The sequence below is a fragment of the Brassica napus genome, chromosome C4 (genome assembly GCF_020379485.1).
Source record: "Brassica napus cultivar Da-Ae chromosome C4, Da-Ae, whole genome shotgun sequence".
Lineage (NCBI taxonomy): Eukaryota > Viridiplantae > Streptophyta > Magnoliopsida > Brassicales > Brassicaceae > Brassica > Brassica napus.
In genome coordinates this window covers 9,185,772-9,210,420 of record NC_063447.1, presented here as the reverse complement: position 1 = coordinate 9,210,420, position 24,649 = coordinate 9,185,772, and the positions used below count along the sequence as shown (strand labels likewise).

At 35.8% G+C, this 24,649-nt stretch overlaps 2 protein-coding genes across 2 annotated transcripts; both read left to right on the top strand.

Moving 5' to 3' along the window:
• The first annotated feature begins 5,448 nt into the window (after positions 1-5,448).
• Positions 5,449-7,579, top strand: LOC106392160 (E3 ubiquitin-protein ligase PUB23). Its single transcript, XM_013832946.3, has one exon. It carries the CDS (start codon positions 6,125-6,127, stop codon positions 7,343-7,345), a length of 1,221 nt encoding a protein of 406 aa, XP_013688400.1. The 5' UTR covers positions 5,449-6,124; the 3' UTR covers positions 7,346-7,579.
• A 13,974-nt stretch (positions 7,580-21,553) lies between these two features.
• On the top strand, positions 21,554-23,889 carry LOC106449336 (RING-H2 finger protein ATL70-like). Its single transcript, XM_013891113.3, has one exon. The coding sequence runs from the start codon at positions 23,110-23,112 to the stop codon at positions 23,740-23,742; it is 633 nt and encodes a 210-aa protein (XP_013746567.2). The 5' UTR covers positions 21,554-23,109; the 3' UTR covers positions 23,743-23,889.
• Positions 23,890-24,649: the final 760 nt, after the last annotated feature.

The following is a 24,649-nucleotide window of genomic DNA, read 5'->3' as shown; positions in this document are numbered from 1 at the left end:
CGTCACCAAGGAATCTGGCGTGAAAACTTTCTCTTCGCAGTCTCGCGTCGAGGTTCGACGGCGTACAATATCACCATATGACCTATCGTCCAGCGACAATCCAGGATCGGTGATATCTCAACCCTTACTCAAAGGCCCCAATTACAATGAGTGGGCTACTAATTTGCGGATGGCACTTAAGGCAAGAAAGAAGTTTGGCTTTGTTGATGGTTCGATCTCACAGCCATATCAAGACTCTGATGATCTAGATGATTGGTGGACCAACAACGCTTTAGTCTTGTCTTGGATTAAAACGACTATTACTGAATCAGTCCGTTCTAATCTCTCCCACCTTGAGATCGCAAGTGACTACTGGGATCATATACGTAGGAGATACTCTGTTAACAATGGATAGAGGGTTCAGCGTATTAAGGCGGAGCTTGCGACTTGCAGACAACATGGACTGTCCATTGAAGCATATTATGGGAAACTGATGCAACTCTGACAGCGTTAGCGGAGCATCGTAATACAAAGAACTGCGGCTGCTCTATTGGTATCGACCTTGAGAAAGAAAGGGAAGAGGATAAGCTTCATGAGTTCCCCAAAGGACTCGACGAATCGCTTCACGGTTCAGTTAAGTCTAATCTTCTTTCCCGTGATCCTCTCCCGTCACTTGACGTTGCATACAGTGCTCTGCTTCAAGATGAGGATTCTAAACATACGACTCGAACTTTATATGAGAAGATTGAAACGATGGCTCATGCGGTTCGTACGAACCAGAGCTTTGGGTCTTCTTCATCTTCTAGCGCTGCTTACGTTTCCAAAGAGGAAAGAATGAAACTTGTGTGCACTAGCTGTGGTCGCAAAGGTCACATTGCATCGAACTGCTTCCGTACTCTTGGCTATCCCGACTGGTGGGGTGACAGACCTCGTGGACGTTCTACATCAGGTACTGGACGTGGATCTTCCTCAGCATCTACTCATCCATCATCTACTGACCCTGCTCGAGCGAATGCAGTCTCTCATGGCCCTCCTCTGTAACATTCCGCTAATACGATCACTTCCTTCGATCGGATTGGTCTTACTGGTCTTAACGACGAACAGTGGAAAACACTAGTGACCATGTTGAATGAGCGTAGGACACCACCTAATACGCTAAGCGGTACGTCTCTTACCTTTTCTTGGATAATTGATTCAGGGGCTACGAACCATATGACCGATTCACTCGCCTCTCTTACTGAAATACGAGATACAGTCTCGTTGCCTGTCAAATTACCTGATGGCAGAATTACACTTGCAACACAGCAAGGAACCACGGTCTTGAGCTCTAATCTTACGATTCAGAATGAGTTGTTCATAAACGGACTTCACTGTCATTTAATCTCTGTGTCTCAGTTAGCACGACAGAAAAAGTGTATTTTTCAGATAACTGATAAACTTGGACTGATTTAGGACCGCATTACGAAGACGCTGATTGGAGTGGCTGAGCAGTCGGAAGGTCTTTATTTTCTGCGAGGGATGGAGTTTGCAGGCGCAATTCATCAAGACAAGTCTGTGACCTCAGATGTTTGGCACCATCGCTCAGGACATCCCTCTTCTAAAGTGTTTGATTTTTTACCTATTTCAGTTTCTATTGATAGTGTTTCTCAAAATAAGGTGTGTGAGACTTGTATCTTCGCCAAACAGACAAGATGTCCTTTTCCTATAAGTTCTAATAAAACTAAAGCTTTATTTGAGATGGTACATTGTGATTTCTGGGGACCTTATAGAACTCCAGCGAGATCTGGCGATCGATACTTTCTCACTCTCGTCGATGATTATTCGCGCAGTGTCTGGCTCTACTTATTGCCGACTAAAACTGATGTCTCCAAGACTATTCGACACTTCATATCTATGGTTCACAATCAGTTTCATATGGACATACAGAAACTTCGCAGCGATAATGGAACTGAATTTATGTGTATGGCACAATATTTTCGAGACAAAGGAATAATGCATGAGACATCCTGTGCAGGAACGCCTCAGCAGAATGGTCGAGCTGAAAGAAAGCATCAGCACATTTTAAATGTCGCAAGGGCTCTACGCTTTCAGGCTTCTCTTCTGGTTACTTACTAGGGAGAATGTATCATGGCCGCTGCCTATCTAATTAATAGGACCCCGACCCCTTTACTCAATGGTAAGACACCATATGAGTTACTTTACAACAGGCCGCCTCCATTGAGTCATCTTCGTGTGTTTGGCTCTCTGTGTTACGCACACAACCAGCATCATAAGGGAGACAAATTTGCTTCTCGAAGCATTAAAGGAGTGTTTCTAGGCTACCCTCACGGACAGAAAGGATGGCGTATTCTTAACCCTGACACTGGGAAAATTTTTACAAGTAGAGATGTTGTTTTCCGTGAATCAAAATTTCCTTATGCAACGAAGTCCTCGGCTCCTGCATCTTCTATTGAAACTCCAGTTCTACCAGAAGTCTCACCTGCTCCGGAGGAACTGATACTTCCTACTGTCTCTGTCTCCCCATCCGTACCTGATATAGTTCATGATTCCTCTACACCCCTGTCACCAGAGGTTACTTCGGATTCTGAGCCTACATCGGAACCTGCAATTGACCTTGGCTCCATGACTGAGCCCTTATCTCCACCGACTGACTCGGGCGACACCGACACACCTACTACGGCTATAGAGACATCTACTACGGCTATAGAGACACATACTACGGCTATAGAGACACCTGAGCCCTTATCTCCGACTTCACATGCCTCTTTACCACCGACTGCAACAGAGATTGCTCCTACTACGGTTCCTCCTATACAAGAACTTGGACGTGGTCTTCGAACCAGGAATATACCTTTTAAGCTCCAAGACTACGTTCTGCAAACTATTTTACCAATTGCTGCTTCTTGTACGAAAACTCCTTACGCACTTGAGTTTTACGTTGATTGCTCGCGATTCTCAGAGAGTCATCGACACTTTCTTGCTGCTATCTCCTCCTTGATAGAACCAACCTCTTACCGACAAGCCATTCTTGATGAGCTATGGAGAGATTCAATTCAAGATGAATACGTTGCTCTTGAAGATAATAATACTTGGATTGTTGTTGACTTACCCCCAGGGAAACATGCTCTCAGCTGCAAATGGGTTTTCAAATTTAAATTTCGCGCTGATGGTACTCTAGAACGTCGAAAATCACGGCTAGTCGTCTGTGGGAACAGTCGGGTTGAAGGTGAAGACTACGAAGAAACATTTGCACATGTCGCAAAGATGACAACAATGCATACTTTTCTTCAAATCGCTGCGTCTCGAAACTGGGAAGTTCATCAAATGGACGTCCATAATACTTTCCTTCATGGTGATTTGAAAGAAGAGGTTTATATGCGACCACCTCCTGGCTTCCGTGGCTCGGATAAAAACAAGGTGTCTTTTGAAAAAGTCGCTTTATGGATTAAAGCAAGCTCCCCGGTGCTGGTTCGAAAAGCTTTCTTCTTCGCTACTCCCTTACGGTTTCACTCAGTCTCGTTCCGACTACTCTCTATTTCTTTTGGATCGCGGTACTGAGCTCATTCAAGTGCTAGTCTACGTTGATGATTTAGTTGTATCTGCTAGCACAACGATTCTATTGACATCTTTTAAGACATATATGAAGCAATGCTTTCATATGAAAGACCTAGGAGTTTCAAAGTACTTCCTTGGTTTGGAACTTTCTCGTAATCCTCTTGGCATTTATCTCTGCCAATGGAAGTATGCTCTTGGCATTATTGAAGAAACCGGCTTACTGGCTGCAAAACCTGTGGCATTTCCTGTGGAGCAGAATCAGACCTTGGCTTTGGACAAAGGTCCCGACCTTGCAGACGTCGCTGCTTATCGACGACTTGTTGGACGTCTCATCTATTTGGCTGTTACTCGTCCTGACCTTGCTTACTCTGTACATCTTCTCACGCAGTTTATGCAAAAACCCAAGGTCGCCCATTGGGATGCTGTCGTACGAGTTGTACGCTATCTAAAGGGAAACCCAGGACAGTGGATTCTACTTCGAGCTCATACGGATCTTACACTAGAAGCTTGGTGCGAATCTGATTGGTCTAGTTGTCGTACTACTCGTCGCTCTCTCACTGGCTGGTTCATCACCCTAGGAGGCTCTCCTATTTCTTGGAAGACACAGAAACAAGATTGCGTATCACGATCAAGCTGTGAGGCTGAATATCGAGCTACGTCTTACACTGTTCAGGAAATTCTATGGATTCGAAATCTACTTCGTACTTTCGGTATCCATTTTACCTCTCCGATTCCTCAGCATTGTGATAGCAAATCGGCAATCTACATGGCTGCTAATCCGGTGTTTCATGAACGTACGAAACATGTTGAGAATGATTGTCACTTTATACGTGATGAGATAATTAAAGGCACCATTGCAACCAAGCATGTTTCTACACATTCTCAGCTTGCAGACATCTTCACTAAGCCTCTTGGACGCAAGGAATTTGATGTTTTCTTACCCAAGTTGGGAGTTCGTGATCTTCACTCTCCAACTTGAGGGAGGGTATTGAGAATATACACCCAAGATATTCCCATATATTCACTTGAAATCTATTATGTTAATATTCCTTTAATATCGGTGTACATACCGTAGGACATTAGGTCATCTAGCGTGTATATATACTTCGGGTCTTTGACCTTGATCAATACAAGAAACTCTTCTACATACCTTCTAGTTTATTGACAGTTATTCTTGGGTTCACCTCTTAGGGTGAACCTCTAGGTTCACCTTCTAGGGTGAACCTCTAGGTTCACCAACCAATAGGATTTCATTATTTCAAATTCGATATCTTTTTAAAAAGTAAACAAAATATTGGCAAGTTATATTATGTTTTTTAAAAAAAAATAAAAAAAAATAGTAGTTACAGAAAAAGAATTAAAAAAAAAAATTTAACGTCGTCAGCAAAACACTAAACCCTAAATCCTAATCCTTAAACCCTAAATTCTAAACCCTAAACCCTAGGATAAACCCTAAACCTTTGGGTAAACCCTAAACCCTTGGGTAAACCCTAAACCCTTGGGTAAACCCTTGGATAAATCCTAAACTCTAAATAAAAACACTAAACCCTAAAATCTAAACCCTAAATCCTAAACCCTAAATCCTTGAGTATTTTAGTGTTTAGTGATTTTGATTTAGAGTTTAAGATTTATCCTAGAGTTTAGGGTTGACTCAAGGGTTTAGGGATTAGAATTTAGGGTTTAATGTTTTGGTGACGATGTTAAAAATATTTTTTTTTGTAATTAGTACTAATTTTTTATTTATTTCTTCTTACCTTTTAATTTTTAAAAAATAATATAATTTGATAATATTTTGTTTTCGTTTTTAAAATATATCGAATATGAAATAACACAATCCTATTGGTCGGTGAACCTCTAGGTGGTGAACCCAAGAATAAGTCGATTGTTATTTTCATATTGTTTGATGGGCTATATTTTCAGTATGAGAATTTAAATAGTTTTTCAAAATTAATTTCGACGTACAGTTTCCTCTTATCAATTGATTGTATGATGTATCGTGCTATAGACATCTATAGTTAGTTCAAATTGAAGAAACAGATTGTGTCAAGAATTTCATCAAACCTTTATTAACGATTTTGCTAAATTATCCAAAAGTTTATACAATGGAACTAGCATATTTGTACCGTTACTATTTCCTTTTACGACGCCCCAAGAACAAAATCAGAAGTCAAAAGGGGTGGCAAAAAAATGTGTAAAACCTAAAAAGATAGGAAGAAACAATCAATTATGGCATGTGAGTAAAGAAAAAAAGGAAGTCAAATTTATGTTCCTCGTTCGTTCCATTAGAATATAATACCAATAAACTTAAATAAGGACAGTTTTACAAAGAGTATATATGAAAAAGTATTTGTATTTTCCGTGTATTGACTTTTTAATAGCTGTGAATTTCTGCCAATTCCTCTATATTTAAAGCCTCCAAGCTCCTCTCTCTCTTCTTCCTAACCTATTCAAACCAATTCACATCCTCCCTAAATCCAAATACTACACCTCGTAGCAAGATACATATATATAGTATACTCTTGTGTTTGTTTCCTTACCTTCTTTGATCAATATAACTCATTAGAGCTCTCGTCAAACTCGTAACCTCTCGATGGATGAAGAGATCGAGATTCCTCCGTTCTTCATTTGCCCCATCTCTCTAGAGATCATGAAAGATCCGGTGATAGTCTCTACCGGAATAACCTACGACAGAGACAGCATCGAGAAATGGCTCTTTTCAGCAAAAAAGAACTCGTGTCCGGTCACCAAACAAGACATAACCGACGCAGATCTCACCCCGAACCACACTCTTCGCCGTCTGATCCAATCTTGGTGCACTTTAAACGCATCCCACGGCGTAGAGAGGATCCCCACCCCAAGACCTCCTATCTCTAAATCTGAGATCGAAAAGCTCTTAAAAGATTCAGCCTCTTCTCATCAAAACCTAGCCAAGTGTCTCAAAAGACTTCGTCATATCGTTTCCGAGAACGCTAGCAACAAGCGTTGTTTGGAGGCGGCAGGAGTACCTGAGTTCTTGGCCACCGTCGTAAGCAATAAAGACTCTTCGATGATTTTGACCGACGAAGCCCTCAGCTTACTCTACCATCTTGACACTTCAGAGACAGGTCTCAAGAATCTTTTAAACAGCAAGAAAGGTAACGATATTGTAAACTCGTTGATGAAGATCATGCAACGAGGGATATACGAGTCAAGAGCCTATGCGACTTTCCTTCTAAAAAACATTCTTGAAGTCGCGGATCCAATGCAGATCATGACTTTGAAGCCAGCGGTTTTCACCGAGGTCGTGCAGATCTTGGACGACCGGATCTCTCACAAGGCGACAAAATCTGCGTTGCATATATTGGTGAACGTATGTCCATGGGGAAGGAACAGACACAAGGCCGTGGAAGCTGGAGTGATCTCTATGATAATAGAACTTCTCATGGACGAGAGCTTCTCATCAGATAGGAGAGGTCCAGAGATGGCCATGGTGGTTCTTGATCTATTGTGTCAGTGTGCGGAAGGAAGAGCCGAGTTTTTGAACCACGGAGCAGCTATAGCAGTGGTGTGCAAGAAGATACTTAGAGTTTCTCAGACAGCAAGCGATAGAGCTGTTAGGGTTTTGTTTTCGGTTGGGAGGTTCTGTGCGACGCCGGCTTTGCTAAACGAGATGTTACAGTTGGGGGTCGTAGCGAAGTTGTGTCTTGTGCTTCAGGTTAGCTGTGGAAGCAAGACTAAAGACAAGGCAAAGGAGTTGCTTAAGTTGCACGCTAGAGCTTGGAAGGAATCGCCTTGTCTCACAAGAAACATGATTCTTGCATATCCCTCGTGATGAAAACCAAGAAGACAACGTACAGTCGTACAAATGAGTCTGATTCTCATATATAAGTGCGAACGCTTATATGATAATTATTCTTCATATTTTGTTGGAATGAGTCCAATCTTTTTGGTTTTCTTTTTATACTTTTGATGTTCAAGATGTAGATAATAGAGGGAATTGTTCATCAAATTTTTTCGTAATAAAAATTGGGAAGATATGAATGAAATCGCATGTTACATGCCTATTCTCACTTGTTCAAAATTGTGAAAACGCTTCCATTATTATAAGTTTTCGACTACAATAATTCCTCATGGCTAGTGATAAATAAGATGCATAGATCAGGTTAATAATATTCACATTTCGATTAAATCTATTAATAATATTAAATTTATTAATTAATCCTACGCATGTTTTCTCGTTTTAACTACAAAAATCCCTGTATGTTTTATGCAATCAGTGCACATGGTGTTGGTACAAGAATACAAAGGCAAAAACTAACACTATGCTTAAAACTTTCAGATGGCACCGGGTTGAATTTCATTCTTAATTTCTTTCAGTTAGACTAATGCCTTTCTTTGAAAATAAAAATTCAAAGAGAAACGAATATGCTTTTGCATCGAACCTAATGACTAGTATACCATTGGTTTTAAATAGAATATGCGTTTGCACTGAATCTAAGAGCAGGATTAACCCAAGGGGAGAGTCGTGGGTTCTAATTTTTTTTATTATTATTTTTTTTTATCTGATTTAAAAAAAAAATTAAAAATGGACCAATCGCGGATCGCCACGTGTCAGTGGAACCCGCGAACAGTACAAAAACTCTACGGACTCTTTGCAGAAGAGAAAGAAGAGGTGGGTTTTATAATTTTTGTGGACCCTACACCTCTTAGAACTCCTAAGAATCATGGTTATTCCCTGCTCTAATGACTAAAATACTCTTGGTTATAAAAAGTGGGTAAGATTATCGTTGACCAGGGAAATTAGAGACGCAGGTCGAGAATGAAGACGAATATATATTATGTGAAATATTATATAGTATAATACTACAACTAGATTAAACTCGCGCGGAATAAACATTATATATAAAAATTATTTTATGTATTATATGTTCTTACATATTATGAAATAATAAATATATATTGAATAATTAAAACTCAGTAACTATTATATATATAATTAAATTAGTGCGAATGTATAAATCAAATTTATTAATCCAAACAATTTTTTAAAAAATTTGATAGGATATGTAATTAAATTTAAATGATATTAATATACATATTATATTTTTAATATTAATGTCTATTAAATGATGCTTTCTACTCATATGTTTTTTTGATCATGTGTATCTTTAATAGCAAAAACTTTAAATTACTGATAACAAAATTTTTATTGTGGGATTAATAATTTTAGTAATTTATAATTTAAAAAAATTATCAATGTTAGTTCAAAACTTTTATCAAAAATAATTATTCAAAGTAAATTTTGAAATTAAAATATTTATTTATTCAATATGGTTTATAGTTTAATTTAGAATGATATATATACATTTATATTTTAAATCTTAATGATTAATTAAGTTAGACTTTTATTTATATGATTTTGTAATCATTTTTATTTTGTCATAACAAAAATTTTAAACCATGGATCGCAAAATTTGAATGTGAGACTTTTAACAGTTTTAGTAATTTATAGTCATTTTTTAAAATTCAAAATATAACATATTCAGAAAAATCTAAATTTTTTATAATATGGTTATTGTGATTTTTTTAAATTATTTTAATAGTTTAAAATTAAACAAATTTGATAGAAGATATCTTATTTTTTTATCAGATCTTTATTATTCAAAATCATTAATTGTCATATATACTTTAGCCACATTAGGCAATTCCGTAATCTTTATTTAAGAAAATAATAAATGGCATTAATAATGAATTTATGGTTAGTTTAATAAAAAACTTATTATATAATTAGATGGACCAACATATTTTTCTAATAATTCTAAGAATCATCCTAGTGATGACACGTGGCTACAAAAAGAAGTTGTAATGTTTCACGAATAATATATAGGGATAGTAGCAACTCAAAGAAAAATAGAACAAATAAGTTGACACCGAAGATAACCAGGAGCATGCTAGTGTTGAACCATGCCACCCACCCACATCACATAAACACAGTTAAAAAACAAGTAAAGACATTCCCGTTGTTTTCAAATGGGTGTTGTATAGTGAAAAAGAAATAGTGATCACTTTTTATTTTTCTTTCAAATAAACTATCAATTTTAATTATGTTAACGTATTTTACCCCCCGTCTAAAAAACCGTGACAGAGCGTGACAAAATTTAGTTGAGCGGTATCTTTTTACGATTCAAAAATAGTTGAGGAGTTTTATCACTAAAAGTCATTAAATGGTTTAAAAATTTTATTATCATTTATACATTATTTTATATTGATATAAGCCTTTAAAACTAATTTATAAATTTAATACATTAATTTATTATAAAATTAATTTATACATCCTAAATTAATAATTTTTAGTAATACTTACAACTTAATATAACTTCAAAATATTAAATTATTTGATATTTGGCAATAGTGATATAAGAAAATTTGTGTGTTTATATCGTCATTGTAAAATATCAAATAATTTAAAATTTCTAAGTTATATTAAGTTTTAAGTAGTGTTGAGGATAATTTATCTATGAAGTCAATCTTTCTATTTAGAGTATGACGCATTTTTTATATTTTCATGATTTCCGTCCTCCGGCTCATATTTTCCCGCTATCCTCCCCCCAAATAATGCATGATTATTTTTATTCTCATTAATTTCTGAAAAAATATGTTATATTTTTGTTTTCTTGATCAATAAAATAATATATTTGATATATTATTCTTGATTTATTGTATTACTTTATGTTTCAGTAATATCACGAAGAATGTTAGATTATTTTATCCTAACAAATAGCATAAATTGTAAAAACTTATAAAATTATTGTGAAATTACCGGATTAATCATATGTAAAAGTATTAAAATATTTATGAAGCTTTATAAATCGAGTTTAGGGTTTAGGGTTTAGAGTTTAGTTTTAAAGACTTATATCAATATAAAACAATGTATAAATGATAATAAAAATTTAAAACTATTTAATGACTTTTAGTGATAAAACCCATCAACTATTTTTGAATCGTAAAAAAACCCGTCAACTAAGTTTTCAATATTATAAACTTTCAACTCATAAATCGTTAACATATGTCACTTTCCGTCACGGTTTTTTAGACGGATGGTAACATATGTTAACGAAATTAAAGTTAAGGGTTTATTTCATAGAATTTTTAGTTGAAGGTTTTTTTACGATACCGAGGGGTTTAATTACTAAAAACATACTAGTAGTCATATATTGCGAGCAGCTTTACAAAATCTAGATGCTTTTAAAAGTACATAAAGTGGGTCCAGACTGGACCATACCTTGTAGGCTGCTAGGCTGTAGCTGTAGTTGAATAGTAGATAGAGAGATTCATTATTCATAAATAAATAAACAAACCTAAAGTCTTCGACTTGATAAATAAAACAGTTGTATTTGTACTATTTAATTTAAATGTTATTTTATGTGACGTAATTTGATAGTGTACCGTAATGGAGCGTCTCTCGAGCTAACATGAGAAACGCCATTGATCGGGGGTTAAAAAAATACTTTTTTTTGTTTCTATTCTTCATTATTGTATCAGATTTTGAGGTATATATATAGGTCTTCAAGATTGGAAGGGTATCTTTAGTGGTAGTACCTCAAAGAGTCTCTATCCACTAAATATATATATAATATTAAAAAAGTAGGAAAGAGATAAAATTTGTGACAATCTATTCTTCTTCAACGTACTATGCTTAAAAATTTAGAGACTCTATTCTACACATGTCTTTATAAGAATGGTCAATTGCTGAAAAGCAAACAAAACAAAATGAAATAATTAAAAGGTCATATTTTATTAATTTTTGAGAAACCAAATTGCTTTCCACCTCTAAAGATGCTCTAATAGCTCTTTCAAAAAATTAGTAATCTAAATAAAAGGGATATTCACAACATTGTTTTCTCTCTCGTTTGTGTAAGGGTTTATGAATTCATCGTTGTCCACTTGCGATTTCATTGCAAAAATCGCAAAATCTTATACGAATGATCTCTACTATATAAAAGGAACTAAATTGAAGCAATTTTAGACAAGCCATATCAGGAGAAATATTCAGAGCCAACTAAACTGTCATGTCACTGATACAATCTCTTTTTCGTCGTCTTCTTTTGCGTCCTCTTCCTCTCGATGAATTAATTTTCACCGGCCGGTTACAAATTATTTACTGCTTCTTAAATTTACTAACGCCATCAGATCGACACCTCTTTACCTTCCCTTACCCTCCCCATCCTCGCTATATAATAGTGGCTAGGTTCAAGTCAGATAGAATCCTCACAACCCGTCGTTACTTCCAAGACGCCAAATCTCCATGGCTTCTGATCTCTGTTGAACCATTGTTCCTTCGGTTGAGGTAATTTACAAATCGCTTCTCTGACTTCTCATAGGATTAGATGCTTAAAAGTTTGACACTAGCAAAGCTTTTCCCACAGCAGGTTGGCACCGGCTGGCTTATGTGGCTGACCAAAGTCGCCGGTGAGGCTATCCACGGTTGGTTCCAGTTTAGATCAAACGCTTTTGAAAAGCTTAATAAAGGTTATGACATTCATAGTGTCAAACTAAAATTCTCTCTGATATTTTCATCTCCATGGACCTTTGCTTGATTTATCTTTATTTGCTTCCCCGGCAACAACAAGAAACTGGGCGAGAAGAAAGCACATACCGCCGTAAGACTTTTAATTTTGTGTGGATACATACAATTTTAAGACTTGATTGATCTAATCTGAGTTTTTCCTTTTTTTTTGTTATGATTCTCTCAACTTCGCTCCAAAAAAAAATGATTCTCTCATACATAGGAGAAGTAGGTGCAAGCGTCTGGCAACTCGAACAAGGGTAGTATTTTGCTATTCTCAGCTAATATTTTGTTACTTTACGTTTTTCTTTCAAAAAATATGTGTTTCGTTATGCACACATTCAACTGTTGTCGGTCTGATTCTTTTTCAATTTTTAGGATATGATTTGCTATGTTATTCTTTCTGCTGATTTAGCAGATCGGACAAGTGATGTATAGTAGCGTGTTTGGTGCACAGAGCCTGAAACATGAAGAATAGTGGCTTCCAAGAAGGCTAGGTTCGACAATTTTGAACCAGATAATGTTTGGTCCATCGTAAGACATATTGTGATACTTGGGACTTAATCATCCCAACATTACGAAACTACAAGGTTTGGTTACTTCAAATCTATCTTATGTAAATGAAAATTAGATTTTCGTAAGAGGAAAGTGAACTATTTGAGGTAAGAGAGATGTTAGTTTTGTAAGCTTTTCTCTTAAATCAAAAGCTAATGGTAGGACCTTAGCATTTGGGGAATTCAATTATATCTAGAGGGAGAGGTCTTAAGAAGAAATAATGGGAAGTTACATGTTTTGTGAGGCATAATATTCTGGCATGAATAAGGGTAACCGACAAAATTGGATTTTTGGTAAGGGGTTCGAAGAGACTCGGACAAGATTAGTGTTCTCTTGTGCGTGAAAATAAAGTAGAAGTGTGTTCATGTGCACGTGCGAAGAAGGAATTTATGCATTCAAGTATCGGGTTTGTTCTTTACATCATGTCTAACATAGCAGAGAAGAGATCATGAAAAGAGCTAGATTTGTTGGATGATGGTCAAAGGGTTGCGTAAAGTTGAAATCATTTTGGCTGGGAAAAAGAAACACGATAAGATAATTTGTGATATGGTCCTCCAAACTCCAAAGCTATTGTATGTTATACCCAAAAATTTTAAAAAGCAGAAATGAAGTGATGTACTACGATGAGAATCTTATTTTATTGTAACTTAAGAATAATAATATTGATAAATTTGTTACGGAGCACTGACAAACATCGCTTATTAGCAAAAAGATTTTGCCACAATAAATTTTCTCTTTTTTGATAAAATATAAATTAAAATAATTTTATTTGTTACATTGCTTGGCCTACAAAAGCATTCAGAATTTTTCTAAAGAAATATATACACACATTTTGGTGAATACCATAGCCATTATTTAAGAGGTGTAAAATTTTGAATTTGTAACAAAAATAAAAAGCTATTTTTATATAAAAAAATAAAAGACTACATTATATTTACTTTTTTGCAGATGTACTTCAAAGACGAATTTGCAAAATTATTTAACCTATCTACACCAACAAAACCTTTTGATAAATAATGCAATGTCGATTTCGGTTAAGGCTAACTCATATAAAAAAAAATAATGTCTAGATTCCCATATATTTCATATCTATATGTGAAATAACATTTTATGTTCATCATCACTGACATCATTAAAGCATACAAAAGTACTGAATTAAAAAAAAAACATATATATCTCTTGGTTTGGTTTTATTTGATCCATGAAAGAATAAAACAGTTAAAAGATTATTTGAGGCATTGGGAAAAAAACAACAAAAGATGAGGTTGAATCCATCTAAGCCTCTTCAAAAATCTTTTGACCTCTTTTCAGTACCAAAACAATTGAGATTATTGCGTACAAATCAAGTCTATATTTTTATTATCTATAGTCTAGCCAAACGCTATATCTCACAGCCTCACATAATTGATTTTATCATAGGTGTGTGATAAATGATTCTTTGTGATTCTGCCTCTTTGTTTGTTACTTACCATTCTCTGTATTTTTTTCATTCATATTTTTTTATCTCAAGTATCCTTTTAATTTTTTTGTTTAATCATCAGATTATATGTTTGCTTTTATTTAAAGTACTACATAAATATTGAAGAAAATATTTTGAATACATTATTCATAACCATTTTCATAAGAAGAATTCAAAAATTAAAAAGATGGCCTACATAAAAGTTTACTAAAATTTATGCAACAAACTATTCCAAATTAATTTATTTCTGTAATATATATAGTTAAATTAATCACAAAATAAAAATACTAAAATATATATTTCTAAAACAATTTCAAACATATTATGTTACAAAGTAATTAAAATAAAATTTTAATCGTAAAGATGTAATCTGCGCGTAGCGCGGACACGAAACTAGTACATAGTAAAAATAGACGAGTTTCCGAAAAGCATTGATGGCCCAATAATAAGTACAAAGATATATTGTGGGTTCGAACCAGTGTTTTTAAACCCGGATCGAACCAGTGGTCGGACCGGGTTGAACCATGAACCAAAAATAATCCGGGTTGGATTAATGCTAAAACTCAACTAAAATCGAACCAGTTAAAAATCTCTATCGAACCGTCAAAAACCCGGAAACCGGCGATCCAATAATTCGGCCAAACCCCGGTTTGTATATAAGCCAAAATTTTGTTAATGAAACAATTAATTTTTCTTCCTTTTTGAGTAAAAATAAGATTTATCAAAGATTGATAAAATATCGTTTCTCGTCTTTTTCTTTTGTCGTCTCTACAACTCATAAATTACAAGATTCACAAAGTTTAATATTCACGTCAAGATATTGTTTTTGTCTACTTCTCACTTTGTTTGATCACTTGTTTTGAAGACTTTAAATAATTGAAACATTTACGTTTTTGAAATTTGTATTTCAAAATATAACTCTTACCTAATGTGTATATAATTGTTTTTAAAGGTGATGAAGATTTAGAGTGATAAGATCTCCGAATAGAGTTTAAATATGCTTTTCATATTGATTTTAGATTTTAATTATTATTTTTAAGTTCTTATACACATTATGGCTATTTAAACATTTTATTTGATATAATCTAATTTTTTTAAAATATGCATACTATTTATAAAATATCATTAAATTTAGTTTAATCTAAGTAAACCCGATCGAACCCGATTCAGACCCGGTCGAACCACAATGACCCATGATCCAAAAAAAATCCGGTTCGCTAGACGGTCCGGTTTTAAAACACTGGTTCGAACCTTAATTACCCTCTTGTTTTTGAATTTAAATGCGCCATATGTAATTCACTCGATACATGCTTCTTCAATTTACACGTATGGAGTACATCGTTCTACCCCTTTCCACGGGACTTGGAGTAGTAATTGCAACAACCAAATTTATTGCAACATTAAGTCTACCCTCGTGAACAATATTATTATCCACATAGTATTTAATAATTTTTTTTCTTTTTTTTTTATCTGTATCCATGCATCAATGTTTCAGGTTAAATATACTCTCCACTGCTTCAGTATTCACGCGCCCTTGTATATTTGTTTGTGCATGCATTAGATATGCATACATAGACCGGGCGTGAACTACCAAACAATTTTGACGCCGCAAATGAAGACGTTTCTATTCGATCGCTGTATCATACTGCTTAACGAGAGAGATACATAGAGCAAATTTCAAACGTATGGCTTAAACTTAAAACTAAATGAGTCACATGTCATTATAAAATCGGTTAAATATTCAAGGACGTAACAGAGACACGTAATCTACGACTATGGTTTTAGACCTTTGACCCGCTCACTATTATTCTCCTTTTACAACTTTATCAAATATTCAACGTACGTGGTTTTGACAAAATTCCCAAAACCTTTTGTACGTAGTTTCCAAACCAACCAATAATTTTCAGATAAAACTTAAAGCATATTTTTCAGTCTGTCCATATAAATTCATGGCCGCATATAGTCAAAATACTTAACGTTGCAGTTTTGGACAATGACAGACATAGACATAGTTGGGACATATTATATATGTGGCAGAAATTGGAACAGCGGGATCATGGTTATCGTCTTGAAACATTTGTGTTAAGGAGATGATCTAGGAGTATCTAGGTCCGACATATGAGTTAGATAAGGATATTCTGTTGTATAAGATAGATTACGATAAGAGTCCAGTATATTTGAGTATCTAGGTCCGACATATGAGTTAGATAAGGATATTCTGTTGTATAAGATAGATTACGATAAGAGTCCAGTATATTTGAGTATATCTCGGAGATGTCGAGATGTATATATGATTGTATCGATAGTTCATGTGAATACAAGTTATCTTCTCATACTTCTTTTGACTTTCATGGTATCAGAGGCACCAAAATTAATTTTGTGTAGAGTTTATTGACGAGAGAAGAGGAAGAAGATGAGTGATGGAAAATCGTTTGTGAGTTCACCAAGCGTTCCAGTTGAAGGAACCATATCGCCATATTACTTGGCTCCAGCAGAAAACCCTGGGACGGCTATTACTCTGGTGGTTTTGACTAGAGAGAACTATGCCGAGTGTGCATCAGAACTCGAGAATGCGTTACGTGCTAAGCGCAAGATCGGGTTTGTAAATGGGATTTTGAAGTTTCCTGATGAGACAGAGAAACCTTTGGAGGCAGAGATGTGGAGGACGGCAAACTCCATGATAGTAGGGTGGATCAGAGCGTCGATCTCTCCCGTTTTGAGGTCGACAATCCCTTTTTCACCTGTCGCCTGCAAGATGTGGGCAAAGCTTAAGCAACGCTTCTCGGTGGGAAGCACCGTAAGAGTACATCAGCTCAAGGCAGAGTTGGCTTCGTGCAAGCAAGAAGGATCAAGTGTTATGGAGTATTTTGGGAAGTTATCTCAGAAGTGGGAGGAGTTGTTGAATTGCAAACCGATCCCGACATGTACGTGCAAAGCGGCTGAGATCTATGCGAAGGAATATGAGGAAGAAAAGGTTCATCAGTTTCTCATGGGACTGGATGAAGCAAGATTCAGTAATGTGTGCACCAACATTATCGGTTTGGAGACGCTACTGGACCTTAACTCTGTTTATCAGAGAGTGGTGCGAGAGGAGAAAAGGTTAGGAGGAGCTAGGAGTGAGTCCAAAGAAACTCCGGTGGGGTTTGCAGTTAATGCGGTGTTGAAAGAGGGAGAAGATACTGCAACAGGGGGAGCAAGAACCCGATCCTCTGTGGTGTGCATTAACAGTGGTAGACCTGGACACGAGAAGAAAGATTGTTGGCAGATCATTGGGTTCCCTGAGTGGTATACATAGAGAAACCAGTCTGGAGGAAGAGGTGGTAGAGGAGGAAGAGGACGCAGCAAAACTAACTCCTTGCGAGCGAATGCAGTGCAGGCTCATGGCACTTCTTCACATGGAACATCAGGAAACCAAACCTCACCGATACCGCATCTCACTCCCGATCAATGGAATTCACTGACCGCACTACTTGAACGGCAGAAGACAACCCCAATACTAGAGAGGTTAAACGGTATGGTTCAAACAGGAGAGGTTATAATCGATACCGGAGCATCGCATCACATGACAGGGGATGTTACACTTCTCAGTGACGTCCACAGTGTCATTCCTTGTCCAGTGAGCTTTGCGGATGGTAGTAATGTCATGGCTATTAAGAGTGGTAACTTGAGACTGTCGTCGAGCCTTGCATTGAAAAATGTTCTATATGTCCCAAATTTGAACAGTAATTTGTTGTCAGTAGCAAAGTTGCTTTGACAGACTAGTTGCTTAGCTGTGTTTACAAATACTTTGCGTATTTTACAGGACTATTTTACGAGGACTCTGATTGGAGCCGGTGAAGTCAAAGATGGTGTTTATGCTTATCGGGATGTCGTGGTGAAGAGAGGTCACAGAGTTAAAGCTTATGAAGATCAAGATGTGTGGCATCGTCGTCTAGGACATCCTGCTTATGGTGTTTTGAGTTTTTTACCATTTATTTCTGGTGTTAAAGACGTCCCAAACAAGTTTGGTGGATGCGATATTTGTTTTCAATCAAAGCAGACTAGAGAGGTGTTTCTTGAAAGTCTTAATAAAAGTTCAGCAATTTTTGATTTGATACATGTTGATTTTTGGGGTCCCTATTGCATACCATCTTCGTGTGGGGCTGTGTATTTTTTAACAATCGTGGATGATTTCTCCAGAGCTGTGTGGATCCATCTCTTGCTTGAGAAGAGCGAGGTTAAAAGAGTACTGCCAAACTTTATATCTCTTATACATCGACAATTTGGTAAATGGTCAAGGCGGTTAGAAGCGATAATGGAACATAATTCATGTGCTTGACAAAGTATTTTGAGGAGAAGGGTATATTACATCAAACATCTTGTGTAAATACTCCTCAACAGAATGGACGCGTGGAGAGGAAGCACCGTCATATTCTAAATGTCGCACGCTCGATTCTGTTCCAAGCCAATCTACAAGTTCGATTTTGGGGAGAAAGCGTTCTGACAGCAGCGCACCTGATACGACGAAGGTGCTTGGTGAAAAGACGCCTTACGAAGTCTTGTATAAGAAAGTGCCTTCATACGAAAACATAAAAACGTTCGGGTGTCTATGTTTTGTGCATCACACAAGAAGAGACAGAGACAAGTTTGGAATGAGAAGCAAGAGGTGTATCTTGGTTGGATATTCTTTTGGGAAGAAGAGATGGAAGTTGTACGACATGGAGAAGGATGAGTTCGTGATATCTAGAGACGTGGTGTTTGAAGAGACTATTTTTCCGTGGACAGAGAAGAGAGAAGCAGAGACTAGTGTTCTGCCTCGACTGGATCTTGGAGTTTATGATGAAACGCAGGCTGAGATGATGATCGACAGGGGGAGAAGTGATATTGCTCCTGGTGTAGAACGAGTCGAAGAAACAGAGATAGAGGGTGTCCAAGAAATGACCAGAAATTTGCACGGAACTCGTCATGCACGAACTTTGCACGGATCTCGTTCTGCACGATTTTTGCACAGACGGGATTTGCAAAAGAATCGTCATTGAAGACGAAGTCGACAACGCGGAGATCATCTTCATAGACGTCGTAGATTGGATCACCAAAGATCTCTCGATAGATCTCATAGTTTTTTTCTCTCTCAATAAAGGGACTTTCGTCCTGGATAGGATTGATGTTCGACATCCAGAATCGTTCTTCGATTGAAAAACCAAAGAAACGCAGCTCTGATACCAACCTGATGCAGCGGACAAATAGGTTGAGCGGTCGATCAAGGAGCTTTGGGGTTCTTAGAGATCTGTTCTTGGATCGATCAAGAGTTTCTTTCGATAGTTTCTTGAGACCAACTTCCTGCTTGATGAATTTAATCAAATCGAACAAGATATAAAGCAAAACAACTAGTTTATTAATTATCAAAGTCTAAATACAACTTTAGGCTTCAATGCCTATTTATAATAAATCCTTAAATCTAGAAAAACTCTAATCTTAATTAAATAGGAAAACCACTAAAATATGAAAAATACAAATAAAAGGTAATTATCTAAATTTATTCCAAAAAAATAAATAATAAGATATTTGAATATATTTCAAATACTTATTTGCATCAAATTCTCATATTAAAAATAACTTTATATTCCTATTAGAAGTTTAGTATCGATTTCTAACAAGCGAGGCGCCAAAGTGGAGAAATGAGTAGTGTTCAAAATACCGACTTAACTTAAGGTTTTGGTGATTGTCGATAAGGTTTTGGTGATTGCCGATAAGGCTTATCTCAAAATATCGACTTAACTTAAGAGTTATCTCTAACTAATTACATGATTATCTAACTCTAAATATATAATATCACAACAGTATCCAGTACCTTAGCATGTTGCTAGCGCAAGCGTCGGCTCCCCCTAACGGATCCCAGCATCTTTGTTCCCCACGTCCACCGGCGCGTCCGGTCGCGGTGGGGTAGAGAAGCAGGGAGATCGCCGACGTTTTTTTGTAATGTGTGTCACACTCACACTGTACACAAAAAGAAACTTAAACCTAGTTTAGTATCAACATTCAACTATATATCAAATGATCAAATGAATCTACCACTACATTAAAAAAATCTATTAAAATCATCACCCAAAGATATTGTAACATCCGAGTTGTGATATATAGAAAGGCTTAAGAGAATTGATTTGGCTACCTATGTCACCAAAGTTGACTTACATTTTCCGTCACACATCCGTTTAGAACTCTAGAGTTAAGCGTGCTTGAGCTGGAGTAGTGGAAGGATGGGTGACCTATCGGGAAGTGATTCACGATAGCATGCGAGTGAGGCCAAAGCACGGGGAAAGGTCGGGTGGTGATTGCAGGGTCAGTATACAATGATTTTGAGCCTTGGAAAATTAACGGACCGATCGCTGAAACGGGATGGGGTCCACGGACCGAGAGAGCGTGCGTGGGTGGCCCATTAGCTGTGGGCAGTCGGGGCGTTACAAGTGGTATCAGAGCTGGTTAGCCATCTCAGTTCTGACCTGAGAGGCGTTTTGAGACATGTCGTGGGGCGCAACGAGTACGTTGCATTCTTTGAGAGGAGGTGAATTGTAACATCCTGAGTTGTGATATATAGAAAGGCTTAAGAGAATTGATTTGGCTACCTATGTCACCAAAGTTGACTTACTTTTTCCGTCACACATCCGTTTAGAACTCCAAAGTTAAGCGTGCTTGAGCTGGAGTAGTGGAAGGATGAGTGACCTATCGGGAAGTGATTCGCGATAGTGTGCGAGTAAGGCCAAAGCACGGGGAAATGTCGGGTGGTGATTGCAAGTTCAGTAAACAATGATTTTGAGCCTTGGAAAATTAACGAACCGATCGCTGGAACGGGATGGGACACACAGGCCGAGAAAGCGGGCGTGTGTGGCTCAGTAGCTCTGGGCGGTCGGGACATTACAGATATGTCACTGATCTTTTTTTTCTTCTAAATTACTAATACTAGAACTATAAATAGATGTACATAAACATTTATCAACTACGTACTAATGCTAGAACTATAAATAGATGTACATCTCAAGTTCTGAACTACTAAGACTCGAAACGCTCCTTCCAACGGTGCCATACCTAAAACTCAAGCAAGCATGTAAATCTAACAAGTAACAACGTCACAAAACAATACCAAAAACCTTTGGCTATACATTTTTGAACTTTTCAAATCTAGGTAAGATAGCTCAAGCATTGTAGTATGTAGCTAGAAAGACCGGTCTTCGGCATAGCTCAGTAAGGTATAAATATTAGTCTTTAAATTTTAAATTTTGAACAGTCAATATACATATTTCTATGGTCTTTAAATTATTAAAAAATATTAAAATTTATAGAAAAACAGTTACTAAAATCTATAGCTGGAGACGGCCCTAGGATAAAATTTATATAAGAATACCATTCTTAAAATGTATGATGTACACGTTTATATCCGGTTTTTGTCTTCATCCTTATATATATATATATATATATATATATATATATATATATATTCAAATTCAAATACACCTGTATATACGTTTTGTTTTGATGTTTCAATCATTATAAGCGTTTTGTTTCGTATTTTAAAAAGAAAATAGCATCAAGCAGGCATGAAATGGCGCATTAAGGTTATTATAACATCTGTCCACCAAATAGGGTGTGACTGGTGCAGCATCTTATTAGGCCGTGAAGTGGAGTGTCAAAATAGAGAAGACGATTATCATAGTTTTATGTATGATTTTGGGGACGACAAAAAAAAAATGTATGATTTTGGCTACCGTCCTTTTCAATCTTTCTTTGGTCAACATCTAAACTTAGGTGACATAGATGTTAATTTCTGTAAATGTTTACATTTAATTTCCTCGAGTAGTAACTAAACAATTATATATTGTTATAACCGAAAATAAAGTTTATTGTGGCATCTTTAGAGAATTGTTTTTCAGAGGACAAATCATTTTACTGCTTCAGGTTAGTGGAGAGAGCCCATTTGAAAAGAGAAAAACTAATATTAAAAACAAATTCATCTATGTTCTTTTCGAATTAAATGTTATATAAACATAGGGGTGTATTCAATTAGGAATTTAAAGTGATTTAATTTTTAATAAGTTTGTAGATGATTGCAGGAGAATTAGAGAATTTGGTGTGGTTTTTGTTAAAACTCTCTAGAATCTCATCTAAAATAGTGGGATTTGGATTTTCATTTTTATAACTAAAGAATTCCCCTCAAACACTCTAGAAACAATTAAAGTGTTTTTTAAAATTCATGTTTAAATAACAGTGAATTTGTCATTTTAATACAAATCACTTCAAATCCCCATTAAATATTGTATTATTTATTTATTTATTATAAAAGAATTGCATCTACAATTTATGTTTTATTATGTCAGTGTTATTTACCGAATTGTATATAAAAATTTAATTGTATTCTATGATATGTATTCAAAATACATTAAAAATATATCAAGTAAAATAAAAATTGATAACTCTTTAAATCTAATATTTTAATATATATATATATATATATATATATATTTTAAACTAATAACTCTATAAATTAATAAAATATTATGATTTCAAAATTATTAATTATAAGAATTTTAATTTAATAAGAGTTAATTAAATCAACAGTATTTATCTAATTTGGGTCTTATCATGACGTAAAATAAAGCATTAATGTGTTTGAGCTTATACAACTTACATTTACAATATTATTATTAGCAACTTAATATATAGATTAATGTGTTTTTTCTTATACAACTTATATTTACAATATTATTATTAGTGCTAAATTACATTGTTTTATTATAGTATTATCATAAAATATTTTTATCAAGGTATTATTAATTAAATTTTGTTATGTTTAATATTTATTTTATAAAGTATTTGTGAATATTACCACACAAAATTTTCATATGTATATTGCCCTCAAATAATATGAGCTTTAATACCGGTTAGAAAATTTTCAGTGCAAAAACAATAGTATTAATATAATGTTTTAGTGTTGGATTGAAAATGACACTGTATTCCTCTTAGCGTGGACTTAGATGATCTTAAGATGATTCAGTACCCAGTCATATTCAAATATGTTACCAAACCTCTGTATTATTTATATTCCTCCTCTAAAACACATTCAATAAAAACCATCACAATTACCGCAATCGCCATGAACACCTTCCAACCGCCTCCGCCTCCGCCTCTGGTGATGCCGGGCTACAACCACCTCCTTGGCACAGAAGACATCGTAGGATTCAGATACAGAATTGGATTCTCCGTCGGGGTGCTCCTTCTGATCATCACCACAATCACCCTCATCTCCTACTTCTGCAAACGTAGCCAGCTCTCTTCTTCAACATCACCAGATTGGGCACGTGTGCATCACCACTTCATCATCGACGGTCTGGACGATGAGACTATTCAGAGCTACCCAAAGATCATCTACTCAGAAGCAAAAGGAAATTCAACGTCGTCGTGTTGTCCAATATGCTTGGGAGACTACAAGGGGAATGATCTGCTGCGTCAGCTCCCAGATTGCAACCACTTCTTTCACCTCAAATGTGTCGACATGTGGCTTAGAATCAATCCTGCGTGTCCTGTCTGCAGGACTACGCCGCTTCCTACTCCTCACCCCACTCCCCTCGCCGAGGTTGTCCACTCAGCCTCCTCCGTGGCCACCACCAGGATGTCCTAATTATTATAATTCGAAGTCAAGCCCTAACCTTCGGGATATTCTTCTTTACTTCCTATACAAGTCTTCTTTTTTGGTTGGTCATTGTATATATTATTTGAAGCCCCAAAACATGTAAAAGGAAGGAAAAGTATTAATTTATTTCACATTTTTGTTGGATAAACTGCTTTGATTTTTTTTTGTCAAATTGAATTTTACATACGTACGAAGAAAGTGTAATTGAAGTCGCGTTGAATATCATCGAGAGGGACTTGATATGTGTGTTTCTTCATTAATTCTTGGCTCGTATTTAAATTTTGGGCTCTATTGTCAATATATACGTTATATGATATGAGAAACTTTTAAGAGTAAGAGATCTAAAACATTGACAAAAAGAAAGAAATGAAACACTCGAAACGACTTTTTTGTATCGAATCACAACTGTCTGGAATTAAAGTCAAGCATTTTAAGAGTAAAAATATCACACCAAATTCATTTCCACATATAACTTTAGTTTTTAGTTTGAATTGTGTGTTTATTCACGAAACACTTTTTAAGATAGTATATATTTACATTTCACACTAATCACACACCTTAGCTTTCGAGAAATGCACATGTAGTCTCCCATAATCCCATTTATTTGTATGTTGTATATATCTTCCTTAACATAATTTATATCCATTGGTAACAAATACTATAGTTTTGAATCTTTTGATGTTTTGGAATGGAATGAATGCTAAAATCGAAGTAGAGTGGACGGCAAAACACAAACAAGTTGGCTCAAGCCAATCATAATTTTCACGACGAACAAAAGGCCCACAGAGAATTAATAAAAACACGACAGATGAGCTGCTAAGTTCTTTTTCTTCTTCAGGAAAAATATTATAGCTCCGTAAGGTTTTATAGCTTTAGATTAACAACAAATATTCCA

Bases quoted from the DNA above. Each gene is read 5' to 3' on its own strand.
- LOC106449336 (XM_013891113.3), top strand. From the start codon at position 23,110: ATGATTCAGTACCCAGTCATATTCAAATATGTTACCAAACCTCTGTAT.
- LOC106392160 (XM_013832946.3), top strand. From the start codon at position 6,125: ATGGATGAAGAGATCGAGATTCCTCCGTTCTTCATTTGCCCCATCTCT.